The 14,516-nt window shown below is 36.7% G+C and overlaps 1 protein-coding gene across 4 annotated transcripts in view; it reads left to right on the top strand.

The window, feature by feature from the left end:
- GALNT13 (polypeptide N-acetylgalactosaminyltransferase 13) overlaps positions 1-14,516 on the top strand; it is a 549,363-nt gene that overhangs the window by 522,407 nt on the left and 12,440 nt on the right. For all 4 annotated transcript variants that reach the window (XM_027131165.1, XM_027131155.1, XM_027131182.1 and 1 more), the window contains one exon: positions 6,709-6,843. In XM_027131165.1, the coding sequence (XP_026986966.1) occupies positions 6,709-6,843 (135 nt within the window). The remainder of the gene's footprint in view (positions 1-6,708; positions 6,844-14,516) is intronic.

Genomic DNA, 14,516 nt, shown 5'->3' with positions numbered 1-14,516 from the left:
AACATTCAAGGGCAGGGTGTTAAACAGGGCATGTACACCAGGGGACAAGAATCTTGGGGCCATCTGAGAATTCTACCACAGTCACATCAAAAACAATATCTACCATTCAAGTATTATATCTTGAGGTATCTTTTGGAAGGAATTCCTACTAGGCTTATATTTGCAATTTATATTCTTCAATATTACAATAGTAGAATATGAGTAAATATTTGGAAAATATTTGAGTATAGATTCCTGAATTGCAGACTTCCTTTAAAACCCTTCAAGGCAGAGTAAGTTATTAAACATACATAAACTTTAACACCAGTAGTGTTTAAAATGGGAGGATTTGGGCTTCCCTGGTGGCGCAGTGGTTGAGAGTCTGCCTGCCGATGCAGGGGACACGGGTTCGTGCGCCGGTCCGGGAAGATCTCACATGCCGTGGAGCGGCTGGGCCCATGAGCCATGGCTGCTGAGCCTACACGTCCGGAGCCTGTGCTCTGCAACGGGAGAGGCCACAACAGTGAGAGGCCTGCGTAACACAGAAAAAAAAAAAAAAAAAAAAAGGAGGATTTAACAATGAAGTAGAAAGAAAATAGAAACAACAGTCACATTTTATTATATTAGTGCATCCTGCTTATTTTATTACCTTATTCTCTTGCTCTGTTTTCCATAAAGTGTACTAAAGAACTCCAAAGAGAAATTGCTTTCATTGAAATTCAGCAAGTAATTACTGGACACATACTCTTCTCCTAGAATTGTTTCCAAAGGTATTCAAAATATATCTCTAGCATTATTACTGGGGCAAAGAGGTTTAAAAAATAAAACAAAAAGATGAAACAAACTGTAATCAAATGTAGATTATATGCCTGGATTTTGCACAGATAATTACTGATACTGAGATGTCACTTGGGCTAAGTACTGTGTTTAGAGTTTAGAAGAATTACCTCATTCAACCTCTGAAATAGCCCAGGAAACAGGAGGCATCTTTATCCCTTTTCCCAGATAAGGAAGGTAAGATTTGGTCAACGTCTCACAGTAATTCTTTCTGAAGAGTGTGGAGGAAGGTCTCAAACCCAGGTCGTGTCATTTTCCAAAGCCCATTCTGTTAGCGCTCTTCTGCTCCAAAGATATGCACAGATGATATCATACCTACAATAAAGTGCAGATAAGCTATCAGGGTAAGAGTAGTTACAAAAACGCTACATGAAGAAAGTGACGAATGTACTAAGACTTTAAGGAGGTGATCTTTTCCTGGGCAAAGTGAAATGGATGGTCCGAATGATATGATCAGCGCATACCAGGTCAGGGATGGAAGACTGAGGTGACTTGCTGAGTACAAACAGGGAACTACCAGAGTGTTACATAGTTATATTGAAGTGAAAGGGGAAAGAGTTAAGCCTTCATAGGTGATACTGAGGACAGACTGGGAATACTGAACTTGAGATACACACTCACATCCTGTTTTTAACAAGTCTTTTAGAGCATTAAAACTGTAAAAGACCATAGATACCATGTATGCATGTAAGATAAGAGTATACAGCTAGAAGCTACCTACATCTCCTTACCCTCTTCTATATAAACCACTGGGCTAACAGGCTATAAACAGAATCTGAAATCAATTAAGACAAAAATCTTTTGTCTGAGAGCAAAAGTCTCTTTGTTTGGCATCTCCATTGATGAATTCAATTCCATCTATGCATTCTCCATGCTAATATCAGGATGGTGTGACATATAGTAAGAGAGAACGTGTTAAAAAATAAATCACTGCTAAATGTTGAATTTTTATTGCTAAACAATTTTCTTTGTTATTTCAATACAAATGTTCCTGGGCTATTTTTACAGAATGAGGGAAAAACTATTATGATGTTTATTTTCTTATAATTTGTCCTTCTGGATGGTTGTTAACAGATTTCTCAAACTGACTGTATTTCAAATACCTAAAGGGATTCCCAGAGGGCCCAAAGCTCCAAAATGGGTATGTAAAGGGCAGTATGGTCAAGTGAAGGAACACTGACAATGAGCCTGGGGTCCAGAGAGACCTCTTTCGCTAAGACGCTCTGGCAAATTGGGTGAACCCTGTAGCTTTACTGACCTCAGTTTCTTCATCTAGAAAGTGAAGCAGCTGGCATAGAGTAACATAGTCTCTTCAAACTGTGAACCTTTAGAGTAAATATTGTCCTGAGGAACTCAACAGGAAAAGTATTTTATAAATTCTGAACTAAATCTAGGGAAATCACAACCTGTATAATTAACAAAGCTGAATCAAATACACATGTGAGCCTTTTAAATACACACATATTTTTTGGCAAAATATTTCTTTATCTAAGGATAAAAGAAGGAAGGAAACCTTATGTTGAGACAGAGCCAGCAGAGGGCGTTTAGTCCCCAAGCCTCTTGCTGAAGGAGGCGTGGTCCAGGTCCCAGTAACAGAACAGTGTCCTTGGTTTGCAACTTGGGCTGCTCTACAAGGTTTTGTGAATGGCTGCTATGCTCTCGCAATTATTCAAAGGGGTAAAGATATAAGAGTATTTTTAAAGAAACAGCTATACATTAGGATTTTAAGCAAGATACAATTTTTAAAAGAACGTATTGACACATTCTTTCATTGTGCGAAGTAAAGTACTATTTTACTGCAGAATATTTTAGATAATTCTCAGTCTTTAAAAAATGTTTAAATGTTGTTTCAATTTTAGATATTTGAAGAATCATAAAATACCTTTGAACACACTTCCCAAAAAGAAAAATCCAGAACAAACTGTATGCATGTGTGATATAATGAAAAAGTTTACCTTCTCTGAAAAAATATTAAGATTAAAAGGAACTGAGACTGGGCTTGGCTATCATCTTTCATATGTTGGGAGTTATTCCTAAACTCATTTGAGTGCATCAGTTCAGAGACAGAAATCAATCTAACCTCAATAAAGTATACATAAAAGCAAGTAAATCATCTAGTCATAGTAAAGAACCACTTTACAAAGATATATTTAAATGGAAAAATGATTATGAAAATGATTGCTCTGACGCTTTTGGAAAGTATAACTGGATGGTACAATTTTAGGCCCAGATATTGAGATACAATAGATTTGAAAAATTTGCAGTGACATTTGGAAAACTAATCCCATTACTTTTAAAGGCTTCAACCAGCATTAGGAATAAAAGGAAGTGTATTCGTTTCCTCAAACTGCTATAACAAACCATCACAAACTGGATGGCTTAAAACAAAAGAAATTTATTGACTCACAATTCTCGAGGCTGGATGTCTGAAATCAAGGTGCCAGAAAGGGCACATTCTTTCTGAAACCTGTAAGGGAGAATCATTCTTTGCTGCTTCTAACTTCTGGTGTTTGCCAGCAATCGCCATGACTTGCATCAGTTAATTTTTTTTCAATTGCAAAGTCCAAAGAAAGATAATTTCATATATAGGGTCAGAGAGTATTCTATAGATATCTTTCTTAAATGTGATGTAAATTACATATCTATTAATTGACCCAAAAGTGAATCAAAATTAGAAATTGAGGAACAAAGAATGCTTTGTGGACTTCTCTCTAGAACTTTCAATAGTTAAAGTTTCCAAACTATCATTAGAGACCTGAGGAGAATTGATGCTCAGGCCATGATTATACTCGTTATGCAAAATTAATGGTGAATATGGATGCTTTGGTGTCTCCGTTTACATTGCCATCTGTATACAACTAAAATAAAGCAATTTCAAAGTGGAAAATTATCCTTCACATTGAAATAATCCTATAATGGGCAAAAGAAATTTCTCTAGAAACTACCCTCTCTCACATCAAGGTGTACTACCAGATTCATTTATTTAATTAAATATGCTTGTAATTGTATTAAAAAAAATACTAGCCACGTTTGGGAAGGATACAAATACTTATCTTAGATGGGTGTTTCCTTTATTCTTCTTTTGGTTACTCTTTTTCCATGAAAAGTATATACATTGAAAAGTATAAAAAGTATACACATATACATGATTCTTCAAAGATAAGAAAATCTTTTCTGAATTCAATACATGAAATCTATAATATATTTTATATTGTTTAAATAAATGAACTTTATACACTTCCCAAGTTTTTATATTGTTAAGTAAAATGTATAACCTTTGTGAAAATTTTCCTTTTAAGATGTTGGCTTAAGAGGGTACTTGGGTTCCATCACTGACTTTGCATCTCCCTCTTACCACTACTTGTGATCTTCCTAGTCTTCCTAGAAGCCCTGAGTACCAGTGCTACAGAGGCAACCATTTCAAGACTAACTTAGTCAGCTTACAGGCTAGGACTCAGAGTTTATAAGTGATCTGTAGAGCTGACTTCCTCAGATTTCATCAGGTTGCTTTGGGAAATGAAAAGACCTTGAAATGACCTTCCTCATCATACTCCCTCTTGACATTGCAAAGAAAAAATAAATACCCACAGAATACTGAAGCATGCTTATCATAACTAACAGAAGAAAACAACTTTTATAATTATGTACTTAATAACCCTTACAAAACTTTAATAATCAATGTTATAAATAAATTATTCACACTAGGAACAAAATAATAGAGATTATTAAAGCATCAGTTTGAATTAGCTAACAATGAATCTGCTATCTACCTTGACATTTCTTGGATATTTTGAGAAGAATTATAGTCAAGCCCAGCCAAAACCACATGAGAAAGGTAAACATAGAGCCTGCCTTTAAGGAGATCTCTAAAGATAATTCTACAACCTTCAGACACCCACTGACAATATTTAATAAAGTTTATGTGATGTACTTATGTTTTAGAAAGGAAACTGATGAAAAACATCATTGTCTCTAGACTTAGGGAATTGGTCATATGGTGGTGGCAACAAGGACTGCCCTTTACGGAGCTCCATAAAGTTTACAAACTTTATTTTATTGAACCTGTTGTGTAAGTTTTATAAGGCAAATATAATTCAGAAAATACAATGTCACCAAATATTAAGAATTTAATAATTTAGTTAACATCCTCTAACACCATACAGAAAAATAAACTCAAAATGGATTAAAAACCTAAATGTGGAACTGGATACTATAAAATTCCTAGAGGAAACATAGGCAGAACACATAAATCGCAGCAATACCTTTTTGGATCCATCTCCTAGAGTAATCAAAATAAAAACAAAAATAAACAAATGGGATCTAATTAAACTTAAAAGCTTTTGTACAGCAAAGGAAGTCATAAACAGACAACCTACAGAATGGGAGAAAATATTTGCATACGATGCGACCTACAAGAGATCAATCTCTAAAGTATACAAACAGCTCAATATCAAAAAAAGAAACAACCCAATCAAAAAACAGGCACATCTAAACAGACAGTTCTCCAAAGACGACATACAGATGGCCAAAAGGCACATGAAAAGATGTACAACATCGCCAATTATAAGACATGCAAATCGAAACTACAATGAGGTATCACCTCACGCCAGTCAGAATGACCATCACCAAAAACTCTACAAACAATAAATGCTAGAGAGTGTGTGGACAATAAGGAACCATCCTACACTGTTGGTGAGAATGTAAATTGGTATAGCCACTATGGAAAACAGTATGAAGTTCCTTAAAAAGCTAAAAATAGAACTTCCATATGATCCGCAATCCCACTCCTAGGCGTATATCCAGAGAAAACTATAACTCGAAAAGATACATTCACCCTAATCTTCACTGCAGCACTACTTACAATAGCCAAGGTATGGAAGCATCCTAAATGTCCATTGACAGAGGAATAGATAAAGAAGATGTGGTATATAAATACAGTGGAATTATATTCAGCCATAAAAAGAATGAAATAATGCCTTTGCAGCAACATGGATGGACCTAGAGATTAACGTACTAAATGAAATAAGTCAAAGAAAGACAAATATCATATGATATTGCTTACATGTGGAATCTAAAAAATGATACAAAAGAACTTACTTACAAAACAGTAACAGACTCACAGACATAGAAAACAAACTTGTAGTTACCAAAGGGGAAAGGGGTAGGGATGCAAAGGTATAAATCAGGAGTTTGGGATTAACATATACACACTACTATGTATGAAACAGATAACCAACACAGACCTACTGTATAGCCCAGAGAATAATACTCAATATTTTGGAATAACCTATAAGGGGAAAGAATCTGAAAAAGAATACATATACATCACTTTGCTCTACACCTGAAACTAAACATTGTAAATCAACTATTACTTCAATTTAAAAAAGGAAAGGGCTTCCCTGGTGGCGCAGTGGTTGAGAGCCCGCCTGCCGATGCAGGGGACGCGGGTTCGTGCCCCGGTCCGGGAAGATCCCACATGCCGCAGAGCGGCTGGGCCCGTGAGCCATGGCCGCTGAGCCTGCGCGTCTGGAGCCTGTGCTCTGCAACGGGAGAGGCCACAGCAGTGAGAGGCCCGCCTACCGCAAAACAAAAAACAAAAAAACAAAAAAATAAATAAATAAATAAAAAAGGAAAAATAAGTTAGAATTACAAAAATAATAATAATTTAGTTTGTTAAACTGAGTCTTCACAAAAAGCACATGACATTGTACATATTTTGTAGTTGAAGAAAAGGACGCAGAGAGATGAACTAGCTTTCTCAAGATCACACAGCAGAGATCATTTGAAAACACAAGTTTATCTGATATGAAAGCTTCCACAGATAAATCTGCTATACTGCAACTTTTTTTTTTAAGAATATATTATTTTATTGGCTGACTCTTATATTTTCAGGTATTTTCTTATACTGCTGACAAAGAAATCAGAACCGATGACTTGTGCTTGGATGTGTCTAGACTCAACGGACCTGTAATCATGTTAAAATGCCACCACATGAGAGGAAATCAGTTATGGGAGTATGATGCTGAGGTATAGTATTTTCTTAATTTATTTCTTATTTAATGCTTAGACTCAGTTATGTATTTCAAATACATTTAAATCCTAAGCTATTTTTTCTCTGCATTGAAAGAATTGCATTTTCAAGCATGCATGCTCATAGCTGAAAACATTAGGATGGTATATCATATAAATAGGTTTTTGCCAAACAAGTCCATTAGTATAAAATATACATAAGGAAAATAAAGTCATTTTTATGTGCTTAAACTCTGTTATCACCATGTACATGCTCAACATAAATTAGGTAATGGGCAGGCCATGCCTATCTGAGAGGTGTGTGTGTCCTGTATGAAAATGTGCATACAGGACAATATCACTAATATTCTCATATTTTCAAATTTTACATTTTACATGGTTGTAATCTGTGATATTTATGCTTCTCAACTTAAAGGAAAAAAGAAAATAGCCACAAGAATTAGCATGAATTAGTGTTCTTTACATTAGTAAATACTTTGCAGAATTCAATGAATTAATTAGATACATAATCAGCTAAGGAGTATCTTCACAATATAGCACATTCTTCTGATAGAAGAGAGGGATAGAAAACAATGAAATTACTGTTGGGAATTTATAGCCAGGCAGTGTGTAAAAACCAGATCGACCATCAGATGGAGCTAATAAAAAAAGAAATATTTTCCTCTGCATAAGGAAGGTGCATTGAAACAGCTGCATTTCTTTCAGTTCTCTTTGCTTAGCAAAATGAATTGGTCATCTTTGCTACATTTTCCACATCGTTAAATGGTCGGTGACTTATTCAAAGATAAGTAAACTTTATTCTTACAAGATAAATAATACAATAGAGATAAAAGAATTTCACAGATGCAGATGCAAGCCTATAATACTCTGCAAGAGTAACATTTTAAAAACCAACCTTCAGAGTTGTTGGTATTACTGATAGTTTAACAAGATCTTTTTAAACACTTTTTGAATGTCAATTTAATTTGCAAGATGTAGTTTCTTAAGTGGAATATCAAGAAAACACTGAATTCTAATGTGATCTGAAACTAGTTATGTAGGGTTAAAATTGGGCCCTAAAATTTATACAAGATTACCAAGCTCCTTAGACAACAAATATTTTTCTTCTGGGACATTATTAAAGACAAACACCCTGAACCCTTCCTATATTGCACCAGTGTGTTCTATTCAGACTCTTGCCTTCCTAATACGTTGTTCATCTTCTCTGTCTAACCACCAAGTTTTCTCTTCAACTGTTATCATCCATCACCATCCTTTAGGTTAAGCCTGGGGATGGATGCTGTTTCCTCCAATAATATGTGTGGGTAATCCTGGACCCTGAGCTCCCTACCTCTTCAATGAAGAAAAGTACAGATAAATGTACAAATAAAGGAGAAACAATGCAAGTTTTAAAATAAAAACTTTTGTTGTTGCTGTTGTTGCTCTTTAGTTTTCACTAGGAAACAAGCACTTTACTGGGCTTGTGCTAAAAAAACAAAGAAATCTAGTATATATTAAAAGGAAAGGGAAATGAGTATACATATTTTTTATAAGATGAAGCAGAATTTCAGAATACCACATCTAATCTTTAAACTTTTCTATAATTTTTAAGTGACAACAGCTTCTATAGTCATAATTCAAATTCCTGCACATTTGAAATAACTATTTTTGGTAATTCTGTATATTTGTTTATATTTTTATCAGCCAGTAGCAAGATTACTGAATATTAGGGGATTTTGAAAGAAAAGTGGAAAAAAATAGCTAGCTTCAGCTAAGATATAGTTTTTTGTAAATTTACTATTTTGGATAACTAGTAGTTATTCTGTTGCAGTATTTTAGAGCACTGTTATGTTCTGTGGCATGTAAACATTATTTCTAAAACACACACGATAAAGCTTATGTCATAAATGTTGAGAAATGTTTATTTTTAAATAAATAATCCAATTATCTTAATAATTATATAAGTTTAATTTACTCTCCTATATGTTTAGGTTTTCAGAATTGTGATGGTCAACTTGTCTAAATTTTAAATCATAATGTAGATTTTTCTGCCAAATTAAAAAATGTAGAATCATAATGTAGCAAAGACACACGAGAATAGATTATAGAAATAATGTACTGCCTTCCTGGAAATTTCAACTTTGAAAGAAAACACTGATTTTATTTGTGAAGAGGTCAGCAGAAAGACATGATTTTTTAAATGAAATTGAAATACAGTATCTATTTTTTATAATTACCTTTTCTTTAAGTTTTAGGTTTATGATCACTTTAAGTCTACAAAATAGTCTCAACAACTGCTACCTAAAGTGTAATTCTAGGACTAGTGCCATGACCTGGGAACTTGCTGGAAATCAGGAATCTGAGAGACCACCCTAGACACACTAAGTCAGAGTCTGTATTTTAGCAAAATCCCCAGGTCATTTATGTACATGGTAAGAGTTTAGGAAGGAAAGTCTAGACAGTGGCCAAACATCTGCTTATCTTTCTTAGTCTTTTTATATGCACTACTGAAAAATATTGCAAAGTTAGGAAAAAGCATAAATATGTTTTAGAAAATGACAAGGCTTCCAGGAGAGAGAGAGGAGGGAAATGGAGCATAAGGGTGAGAGGTGCTGAGATGAGAAAGGGGAGTAATTGCCAAGCAGCTCTAGTTTCATATTACAACCAGTGGAAAGTAGAAATAGCACTTGCTGTTTTTTTAATTCTTTATCTACGGCTATCAAGGGCAAATTAATTCTTCTTTGAGAAATCTCTGAGGTGGCGCACTTTCAAAGCAGAATAAGGAGTTCACAGAATTACAGAGCTGAAATTTACCTTTCAATTCTCTCCTTTTAGCCTTTATTAGGAGGAAGCTAAAGTACAAAGATTACACCACCCATGGCTGAGGCAGGATTTAGGTCCTAATGAAGTAACCAAAGAAAGCTAGTTATCAATACAATTGTGAATCTCACAGTGTGAACAACTGAAACATTCCACACCTTATCTCACACAGTCCTTTCAATCTTAAAAAAGCAAGTCATAAATGGGAGAACTGTTCAAATATCCAGAGAAAAATTGAAACAGTATTGGTACAGAAAGGGGGACCCCTTCCAGGGCCCGAGAGTGGGCTCTCATCTAACACTTGGAAATGAGTTGTCTGAGGAGACACACACGCTGACAAAGCAAGAGACTTTACTGAGAAGGGGCACCTGGGTGGAGAGCAGGAGGGTAAGGGAACCCAGGAGGACTGCTCTGCCATGTGGCTCACAGTCTCGGTTTTACGGTGATAGGATTAGTTTCTGTCTCTGGCCAATCATTCTGACTCAGGGTCCTTCCTGGTGGCAAGTGCATTGCTCAGCCAAGATGGATTACAGCAAGAAGGATTCCGGGAGGACATATGGACTGGTGTCTCCTGTTTCCTTTTGACCTTTCCCGAATTCTTCCGGTTGGTGGCAGCTTGTTAGTTCTATGTTCCTTACCAGGACCTCCTATTGTTAAGATAACTCACACAAGTGGTTACTATTGGGCCTGGCCAGGGTGGGTGGTTTCAGTCAGTGGTTCCCCTAATAACTCCCCCGGAGAGACTTCATACTCAAGATACTTCTTGGGAATTGGGGTAGAGGTCTCTTTCTTCTGTAACTACTTCCTGCTGAGAATAGGCATAGTCCTGCCTAGTGGAGTAGAAGTCTCTCTCCACCTGATCTAAATCAAGGTATTCTGTGCCCAAAACCAGCATTCACCCTCATGGTAACAATTTAGCCTGAAACTCTTGGAGCCTGTTGGAGATGAAACAGACAGGGGCCAAACAGGAGGTCTAACAGGATGGTCATCACCAGGCCCAGAAAAGGAAGGCAAAATCTGGGGTGAGAGCTGCAGGGTGTGTGACTTCCTTCTGATTGGTTGGTGGTGAGGTAACAGGGTGGTGGCTCCAGGAACCTTGTGCTCAGCCTGAAATTACCATCCTCTCTACCTGGGTGGGGGCCTTAGTTCCTGCAGAAAAACTCAAAGATGTTCTTATGCATACTCCTTAGGAGGAACCAGGACCCTGCCCCAAGGCTGTACCACCATTTGCCGGCTCCTCCCCTGTTTTTGCATCCCCTCCCTTCCCTGATTAACAACTGTTTGAATCTGCCCTTTGGAGCTCGGGGAAGGTCTGGGAGGCTGAATGAAGTCTATATCCTATAAACAAGAAACAGGGGACACAGAAAGGATTTGTATTCCAGAGCCCCACAGAGTCCTATCAGTTTTAATTCAGGAAACTGGGTGATGACAGCTCTGGCCACTTCCTGCTAAAATGGGGCATAGTCCTGCCTCAATTTGGAAAACAGACACTGAATTGGAAATATTTCTGAGTTCCAAGTCCTGGATCTGAGTCTTGTATGATTCAAATCTCAGTCCCTGGATCTGCCATTTTAGTGTAACAGACCAAATTAGAAGTAGTTGGAAGAGTGACAACTGGAATTTTAATAGGCAAAATAAATCTCATTTCTTTTCAGGAGAATAAGCCTGAAACCCAGTCTGGACCAGGCACTTTGGAGAGACTTGTAGCCATGTAGCCAGTTGTCTAATTTTATCTAAGTAGGTTTTAACTTTTAATGTGGTGTTAACACATAGATAACAGGTGCTACTGGTCACCACACATGTCTCTTTTTGTTAATGTATGATCTAAAACAATTCCATTGTCTAAAATGTAATAGTTACAAGAGAAGACCTTTAAAAAGTAAGGTTGCAGCTACCAGCTGCCAGCAGACATTGTTTTGAGGATGGCTGGTAGCATCCAATTCTGACACAGCTCAGAAAACTCAAGTTCTTAGCAATACAAGGACTTGTCTGAAATCACACCCATAGTGTCACCTAGTTATTTCATTGGATATTTGAACCACAGCTACTCCATTTTGACTTTTAATTGTAATACTATCCTTAATAAAGCAGATGTCACTGTTAATGATGTTAGTATTTCTCTAGATATGGGAAGATATAAGAATTTGGGCTCATAAAATCTCCTGAAAGTATTTAACTATCTAAAGGCCTGTTCTGTCAGTTTTTCTCAGAGCACAGAGTGCCTCATTCCTGATCTCCACCCTGAATTCCTTTCAGGGGGTGTTGAAGGTCAGTGGCCACAGTGGCCATTGACTTAATCCTTGCAGAAGCAGATGGCAAGTGCCAGTTTCCAGTCAGCAGGGCCCCTTCATGGTCATAAATTTGGTAAATTCGACCATGGTTTGGGGGGGCATTTCATGACCATTTCGTCCCACTGTGCTGGGAATGCTCACTCCCAGGTCTGGTGAAGATTTCGCTGATAGGCCACTCAGTGTGCTATTACTGGACTAGGTCTTATTAACAGTAGCCAAAAATCTCTGGGCCACCTGTCTTACTAGCCTCTTACAGTCCAGAAAAATATTGCCTCTTGTTGCTTCATCCCATATCTTGAGTTGCGCTATTATAATCATTGATCTCATATGGAACTACATATCATTTTATCAGAGGCTCAGTCACACATTTGGTAATACAAGAAACAAAAATGTTGTAAAACAGGCAATATAAAAAACAATATAGCTGGCAGATTAGTGAGGTCCTAAGTAGGAATATAAGTCAAGAACTTCCATTAGGTGAAGCCCAGTATATCGCAGGTCATCTGACTTAGTCTGTTCTATACCAATCCCTATCTTTAAGGGAAATTATATATTGGCATTGTCCATAAGGCACCCAGTGCAGTTTCCTAGTGTTACTAGACTGATTATCCTTAGTATGATTTATTTGTTTCCAACAGAGAGGAGCTTTTTACCTTAAATTACCATAGCCTGGTGTTATCTACTTAAATCCGTCCCATAATTGTGGGAGATTTTATTCCTTGGCTGAAACTTTGCTTGTTGCTCTGATTGAGCATGAGTAATAGAAGAAAACTCGTATTTATGGCCAGGGTCAGAGCAGGCATTAATAATTGATCAGGTGAGGGGATTCCATCTAGTAATATCAATAGTAACCTGAACATAACTACAATTTTTTTTTGAAAGTAAATTTCCTCACAGCTAACCAATTAGAGCCCTGGAGTGGAGAACTCCACCAAGGTAACCCAGAAGTACTAGACACAGGTTAACTGGCCACAAGCCCAACAACTGGACTGATTTTTCAGACTAGCATAGGATCATGCCTATGATAGAAAGGCAACTGATTCATATGCAAAGGTCCAAGAATCAAGAAAACATTATAAATGATCATACAAGTCAGGTCCAGGATCTTGGGCTAGCTGTCTATTTCTGATATTGTCTTTTTCTCATCCTAGGAGGAATGTAGTTTCTCCTCTGTTTGAGCATTGTTCTAAGGTGAGTTTGAGGTCAGCAGTCCTCTCTATAGACCAGTCCCGTGCAGGGGCCCTTTGTAAGTGGAAATTAATCCAAGAGTCAATTCCCTTCAGTTTCACTGTGCATGAGCTAGTTAAGAGTACCTGATAAGGGCCCTTCCGTCCATGTTGGAGATAGTCCTTTCAATTATGCCTTTTCCAGCATGCATAATCCCCTGGTTGCTAGTTGTGCGGCATCTGATCTTCATCCAAAGATAGATTACTGAGATAAGCTTCAGAAACAAACTTAGAGTGTCCTTCAATTAAACTTTACATTAATATAACATAACAGCAAGGAACTATCTGGGAGGTGAGTCTTAGTAAATAACAGACCGCCATTAACAAAACTGGAATTTAATATTCACTGAAACATCATCTTTTTCTCTCTAAAATTACCCTCGTTTTTACCAAATATAACCAAATTAAGACTAGTCTGTTTGCAAAATAAGTTTGGTCTCAATAAACTTGGCCTGATGATTTATATAACTGTAATTGATCATATGGGTTTTTTGCTTGCTGAAACCTTTATAAGGAGTCTCAGACTGAACTTTTAAAAGTCCTCTCAGGGCTAGGAAAGTCATGCCAAGGGCTTGTCACAGATTTTGCCTAACAGATCTAGGTGAATGCCTTCCTTTTCAAGGTCCCCAAAATACCTTGAGATTTCTGTACCTGTTATTGAGGTAGCCTTCCTAATTTATCTGATAAAGCTGCTGGGAACCTAAGGGCTTTCACTCTTGAAGGAGCAGATAGAGAGAAAAGATAAATGTTTCAATTCTGCTTACAAAGGTATAATTTACCAAATTACTGTAAGTCATAATTAGTGTAAGGGGAAGGTTTTCCTTATACCTGGAAAACACAGATTTAAACCAGTAATTTTTCAGATAGAAACCATGAAAATTACAACCATATTCACCAGTTCACTCAGTCCTGTGTAACTAATCCTTTTTGTTAACAGCTTTACCAGGCTTTCCCATTAGAATTCTTCAATTTCTTACCCAGTTCAGCATTATGGTCTGAAAGTCAGAAACTTGTATTTATCCAAAAGTCCTTTCTATAAATCTTCTTGAAGAGGAAGCATTTTTGCAAGGGCATCAGAATGAAAACATATCTGTCTATAATGACAAGACTTCAGGAGGTACGTTTAAATCTGTTTACAATGCAACTGACAAAGTAACTTGGTTACTGCTGTTAACATACACTTTCAGATAATAACTAGAATTATGACTGATAACATTTTACCAGGACATATCAGAGTTTTAGGAATTCCATATAATCTCTGTATCTATATTAGCAACATGTACCACACAATATAACCTAAGAAGATTAAGTTCCCATGTAATTTAACATACCAAATGAACCTAATTAGTTTACT

The sequence above is a fragment of the Aethalodelphis obliquidens genome, unplaced genomic scaffold (genome assembly GCF_003676395.1).
Source record: "Aethalodelphis obliquidens isolate GAN/ISIS:26980383/991018 unplaced genomic scaffold, ASM367639v1 scaffold2, whole genome shotgun sequence".
Lineage (NCBI taxonomy): Eukaryota > Metazoa > Chordata > Mammalia > Artiodactyla > Delphinidae > Aethalodelphis > Aethalodelphis obliquidens.
The sequence above is the reverse complement of the archived record's forward strand: the minus strand, read 5'-3'. Positions and strand labels throughout refer to the sequence as shown.